The sequence below is a fragment of the Oncorhynchus tshawytscha genome, linkage group LG20, assembly GCF_018296145.1.
Source record: "Oncorhynchus tshawytscha isolate Ot180627B linkage group LG20, Otsh_v2.0, whole genome shotgun sequence".
NCBI classification, from domain to species: domain Eukaryota; kingdom Metazoa; phylum Chordata; class Actinopteri; order Salmoniformes; family Salmonidae; genus Oncorhynchus; species Oncorhynchus tshawytscha.
This window is the reverse complement of record NC_056448.1, coordinates 8,337,672-8,344,084: the sequence shown is the minus strand read 5'-3', so window position 1 is coordinate 8,344,084 and position 6,413 is coordinate 8,337,672. Positions and strand designations below refer to the sequence as shown.

General features: G+C 45.3%; 1 protein-coding gene across 1 annotated transcript; it reads right to left on the bottom strand.

Moving 5' to 3' along the window:
- Window positions 1-523: 523 nt before the first annotated feature.
- On the bottom strand, window positions 524-6,132 carry LOC112219641 (stearoyl-CoA desaturase 5-like). Its single transcript, XM_024381088.2, has 5 exons — window positions 5,695-6,132; window positions 4,171-4,301; window positions 1,635-1,840; window positions 1,140-1,372; window positions 524-909 (listed from the first exon to the last, which is right to left on the bottom strand). The coding sequence occupies exons 1-5, from the start codon at window positions 5,936-5,938 to the stop codon at window positions 686-688; spliced, it is 1,038 nt and encodes a 345-aa protein (XP_024236856.2). The 5' UTR covers window positions 5,939-6,132; the 3' UTR covers window positions 524-685.
- Window positions 6,133-6,413: the final 281 nt, after the last annotated feature.

Sequence of the window (6,413 nt, the reverse complement as noted above, 5' to 3'; positions counted from 1 at the left end):
ACCCTTTACCATGGCACTTTGAGATTCATTTTAAACTGCAAAACCCTTATGCACTACTGCACTTTGTATACCAGGGTTGGCTGGCCTTCTCTAGTCACTCGTAGGCTCAGTCACTGGTATACTTTTATTTATAAAGCCATTTTGGGTTTACTACCTTTTTATTTAGGCATTTTTATTGTTCAGAAATGTGGTGGGTACTCTCTTCATTCGCTGGACTTTATCCTGCTAACTGTTCCAAGTGTCCGAACTGAATTTGGTAAAAGGGCTTTTATGAACTCTGCGCCATCGTCTTGGAACGCCTTACAAAATACTTTTAAACTGGAAGAACTTGTCCCGATGGGTATTTTTAAATTACTGATGAATGACCTTGAGACTGATTCCCTGACCTGTCAATGTTTTTAATTTGCTGTTTTTTATTTTGTTATACTCTTGTGAATTCTATGGTTTTTACTAGATTACTTGTAGTTTTTCATGTTGTTTGTCTGTAATTTTTGTAATGACTTGGCGCTGCCTATCTTGGCCAGGACGCTCTTGAAAATGAGATTTTAAATCTCAATGAGCCCTTTCTGGTTAAATAAAAATAAATCAAATGAGAAATCATAATGCAGTGGCTGGCGGTCTAAGAATATATTGACGTCTCACCATGGACTTCTCAACCACGACTTGGTTCAGTGAGAACCACCACTCATGCTTCTTTATCTTGTGTGCTGTTGACCGCTCCGTAGCTCCCATCCCCTGTCCTTAGTTTCCTGGACTGTATTGTTTCCACGGAGGCTTTCTTGCGGTTGCTGGCCAGGCCCATCCAGCACATGAGATCGATAAAACAGGTGGTGGGGTTGAAGCGCAGGCCGAACTCACTGGTAGAGTAGTCAAAGGGGAACGTGTGGTGGAAGTTATGGAAACCCTCACCTAGGAGTATGTGTATAGGGGATAGGTAGGGAGTGGAAGTACAAATGTTATATGCATTATTTTGCATACAGTTCCAGTCATTTCAGTCCATTCATCTGAATCATACGATATCAGACAAGTCAAAGCAGTAATGAAGAGTGACCCTAGATACAGCAACGTTATCGGTCACTACAGTATAAGACATTGTATAGGAGTTATAACATGTTATAACAGGTCATAGCCAGACTCACCGATGGCTCCGAAGGTGACCCAGCGGTTCTCGCGGGGGCTGATGTTCTGGTCGTACGGCCGGTTCCCGTACATGTGGGCGGCGCTGTTCACCAGCCAGGTGACGTTGAGCGAGACCGTGTAACGCAAGATGGATGCCAGGAAGTAGGAGTTCCACAGTGTCTCACCCCAAAAGTACCAGGGAACCACAGTGGGAACCAGGAAGCACATGATCAGGACTGAGGTCTTATAATACCTGGGATGAAATAGTAGAAAGGGAGAGGAGGTGAGAGGGAAGAGAGGAGAGGAGGAGAGGAGAGAGGGAGGAGAGGAGAGGAGGGGTGACGAGAGGAGAAGAGTAGAGGACAGTATATCTTAGCTCTTATTCAGAGTAACTTGTGATATATGTATTCAACTTACAGTAAAACAAGCGCAGAGTTAGGGTGTCGTGTTCTGGTCAATCAAACGGGGCTAGAGCTAGGGCTAAGGGTCCATGTGAAATGGGGCAGTGGACCCACCTTCTCTGGAACTGGACCACGGGGTCAGCCAAGAGATCAGTGACGTCCAGCTTTCTTCCCTTCTCGATGACATCGCTGTGTTTACGCACAAACAGCCAGCCAATGTGAGCGAAGAAAAAGCCTCGTGTTGCATTGTGGGGGTCTGCATCTGTCTCTGAGTACTTGTGGTGCACACGGTGGTCTCTAGCCCACTCATAGATGTCATTCTGGGGAAGAGAGGAGGAAAACGATGTGTGAAAATGTGCGAAGTGAACATTTTGAATCCTGCATTCAGGTAAGTTTTACATAAAGAGGATATTCAGTTTCTGGTGGACATTCATGATTTATTTGTGGAAGAGAGACATGACATCATCTACAGTTTTCTATTCTAGAAAAGTCTCTTAGTGCACCTGGGTAATCATGACGACACCACTATTCTTTCTGTCCAGGAGACTTCCCACAGCAGTCATTGTTTCCCTGCTTTAGAAACCAGTGCTGTAATATACACTGCTCAAAAAAATAAAGGGAACACTTAAACAACACAATGCAACTCCAAGTCAATCACACTTCTGTGAAATCAAACTGTCCAAATAGGAAGCAACACTGATTGACAATAAATGTCACATGCTGTTGTGCAAATGGAATAGACAACAGGTGGAAATTATAGGCAATTAGCAAGACACCCCCAATAAAGGAGTGGTTTTGCAGGTGGTGACCACAGACCACTTCTCAGTTCCTATGCTTCCTGGCTGATGTTTTGGTCACTTTTGAATGCTGGCGGTGCTTTCACTCTAGTGGTAGCATGAGACGGAGTCTACAACCCACACAAGTGGCTCAGGTAGTGCAGCTCATCCAGGATGGCACATCAATGCGAGCTGTGGCAAGAAGATCTGCTGTGTCTGTCAGCGTAGTGTCCAGAGCATGGAGGCGCTACCAGGAGACAGGCCAGTACATCAGGAGACGTGGAGGAGGCCGTAGGAGGGCAACAACCCAGCAGCAGGACCGCTACCTCCGCCTTTGTGCAAGGAGGAGCAGGAGGAGCACTGCCAGAGCCCTGCAAAATGACCTCCAGCAGGCCACAAATGTGCATGTGTCTGCTTAAACGGTCAGAAACAGACTCCATGAGGGTGGTATGAGGGCCCGACGTACACAGGTGGGGGTTGTGCTTACAGCCCAACACCGTGCAGGACGTTTGGCATTTGCCAGAGAACACCAAGATTGGCAAATTCGCCACTGGCGCCCTGTGCTCTTCACAGATGAAAGCAGGTTCACACTGAGCACATGTGACAGAGTCTGGAGACGCCGTGGAGAACATTCTGCTGCCTGCAACATCCTCCAGCATGACCGGTTTGGCGGTGGGTCAGTCATGGTGTGGGGTGGCATTTCTTTGGGGGGCCGCACAGCTCTCCATGTGCTCGCCAGAGGTAGCCTGACTGCCATTAGGTACCGAGATGAGATCCTCAGACCCCTTGTGAGACCATATGCTGGTGAGGTTTGCCTTGGGTTCCTCCCAATGCAAGAAAATGCTAGACCTCATGTGGCTGGAGTGTGTCAGCAGTTCCTGCAAGAGGAAGGCATTGATGCTATGGACTGGCCCGCCCGTTCCCCAGACCTGAATCCAATTGAGCACATCTGGGACATCATGTCTCGCTCCATCCACCAACGCCACGTTGCACCACAGACTGTCCAGGAGTTGGCGGATGCTTTAGTCCAGGTCTGGGAGGAGATCCCTCAGGAGACCATCCGCCACCTCATCAGGAGCATGCCCAGGCGTTGTAGGGAGGTCATACAGGCACGTGAAGGCCACACACACTACTGAGCCTCATTTTGACTTGTTTTAAGGACATTATATCAAAGTTGGATCGGCCTGTAGTGTGGTTTTCCACTTTAAGTTTGAGTGTGACTCCAAATCCAGACCTCCATGGGTTGATAAATTTGATTTCCATTGATAATATTTGTGTGATTTTGTTGTCAGCACATTCAACTATGTAAAGAAAAAAGTATTTCATAAGAATATTTCATTCATTCAGATCTAGGATGTGTTATTTTACTGTTCCCTTTATTTTTTTGAGCAGTGTATTTCAGGTGCTGGGAGGAGACAGAGCACAACGGTCAGCCACTTAATTAGATTCATTAAGCTGAAACTCAGATCAAATGGGGTCATGGGTTCCAGAGGGATGAAACTCAGCTCAGGTTTATAGCTGCCAGTTTGTCTGTTGGGTTGTGTTTTGGTCCTTTCCTCAGAGGTAATGCTGACATGACGCAGCAGAGCCTCAGAGAGACTTCGGAAGAAATAGCTTTTGATTTGTACAAGTAGATATTAAACAATTAATATCTACCTGTTTTAGAAATGTCTACATAAACTCTGACGTATTTTATGTGTCTGAAAGGGCATAAAGACCAGCAATACGATACTACATTGAAGTTGTATATTTATCCCCTGTGCTTTATGAAGGTTCTCCAATGAGTGACTCCCACCTGAACTAATTAACAAATATCTTCAGGGGATGTCAACAGTTTGGAGGGAGAGAGAGAGGAATGGAGGACATGAACTAACCTGGAAGGCCATGGAGTTGGCGGCTGCGAGGAAGACTCTGAGAGGAAGCTTGGCCCTGTAGGAGCGGTGGCTCCACAGCCGATGGGCCCCTGCTGTCACCCCCAGGGCTGTCACGATGAAACACATGTAGGCTGCAACAACACACCAGAAGAGACGACAGTCTTTTTTTTTTTTATGAATAAACATATAGGTGAATACCCTCCTGTTACACACCTGAGCACACAACAGTTTCATCTTTAAAAAACACATTCCTCTCTTTTATTTGACATTCATCTATCTGGGTTATTCTCAGTGAGATGAAATCTCTTTTGCAAGAGAGGCCTGGTCCAGGATAGCAGCAGGTTAGTAACTGTTACAGGTGGATACCAGGCTGAGAGTTTATTCTCATCCAAATCTCCCTGTTTGGCACCCAGTTCACAAAAAAAAGGTGCTTTTGAATAATGAGGGCTCATAGTCCGGAGGCTGTGCAGCTATAAATAGTGTGTGTGTGTCCCCCCCTTGTTCAAATTATTAATTACTAGACTAATGAAAAGGGTTCCACTTGGGAGAGCTGTGCTGTCTGACATCTCTGTGGAATTGATTCCAGGAACAGTGGATCACTCTGATGACTGACTGGGGCATGGTAAACACCCACCCAGAGTGGCACAGACACTGTCCATACAGGGCTGGACACACTGTGACTGGATGTGGTTCAGCTTCAAAGTTTTCCAAGAAAATAAACAAATAACAGATTATGGTTATCCCTCAATTCATATCTTAATAGCTCAAAATGATGTAGCTAATAATTATAACATGGTAATTTGGTAGATGACAACACTTGATTTTAAATGATTCTTTTTAATTTGTTTCGGATATTACCGACCATATATTCATGTTTTAGGTCATCAATACACTTTCTCACTTAACCTTTAAACAGGTTTAATTTAGAAACCCTTATAAAACACGAAGCCTGCTGTTTCTGACATGGCGCGTACTTGACGCCACTACATTTTGAAGGAACAATCTGTTCAAGATGTTCAATTGTCATCTCAATTATCTCAATGAAAGCTCTCACAGCAAAAAAATATGTACTCTAAAAAAATCTACATATTAGCTGGCGTGAATTAAACGTCTATTAAGACAATACCTTTCCAGTTATGAAATCAGAGGAATTACTCTCTCTAAAATAGTTGGTTACAGAGTAAGAAGACAGGTTACTCTGCTCTATAATACTGAAAAAACACAATGCCTTTTTTTTTAGGTCAAATTAAATTCACAGAAGCATTAAGGAGTAATTCAATTCACACGCGCAATACTAATCATTATTTATAGGGCTGGCATCTCCTTTGTTTACGCATAAATGTGTTAACATCAATAGCATACACTTTGGGAGTCGGGTAGGCTACATATAACATGCATCTCATCACGTATTCAGTGGCATCTGCTTGCACCGACCGACTGCAATGGTAATTTCCAGAAGTTGCACAAGCACGCTATGAGTGGTAGCCTCCACACGGCAAGTTATCTCCGGCAGATAAGACTTACACCAGACCCAGGTAAGGGGCTTCGCTCTGGGGATAACAAGGATGGAATACACCGCCCCGATGTGCAGAAGGGCCATGAGGATAACGTTTCTCCATACGATTCCCAGAGACCGCCACCGGTCAGCCTTCTCATCTCCAGCCCGACACCGAGCTTCCATCACCATCTCGCTGCAGTCCTCAGGTCCCATTTGCTCCTTGACTACAGTCTCCCCATCGTGAAGAACTGCGTCCGGAACACTCACCATCTCCACTGCGCAATGTGGGAATATGGTCTATGATCAGTCCGACTAGGCTAAAACGAATTTACCCCAATGGAAAATATAAAGTCACAAACTATGTAGCAAAAACGCATACATTTCCAGGTAAAAGCTCTCACACTGAATCTCTCGCCTTCCTCTGCTCTGATCTCAATGCCAGTGAGGATGAGGTGCGCTGGCTGAGAGCGTTGAAACCCCTACTGTGGCGCGCACGGGAGCTGCAGTGGCGCAGCCAATAGCGTGCCGCAGCTGAGGTGGTCCTGATGTCAGAACACTTGGAATCAGGACCAGCTGAGTGCAAGGATGATGATCTAGGAAAATAACTTATCTTGTACAGTTGAGCTTTTTACCGAAAGGTTTTCAAGCAACAGGACTGTCTGTAGAAGAGCATATTTGCCACAAGACGATCAAAGTAGGTGTTGTGTGAAAATATGTGAGTGAAAGTCCATTTCTACAGCTCAAT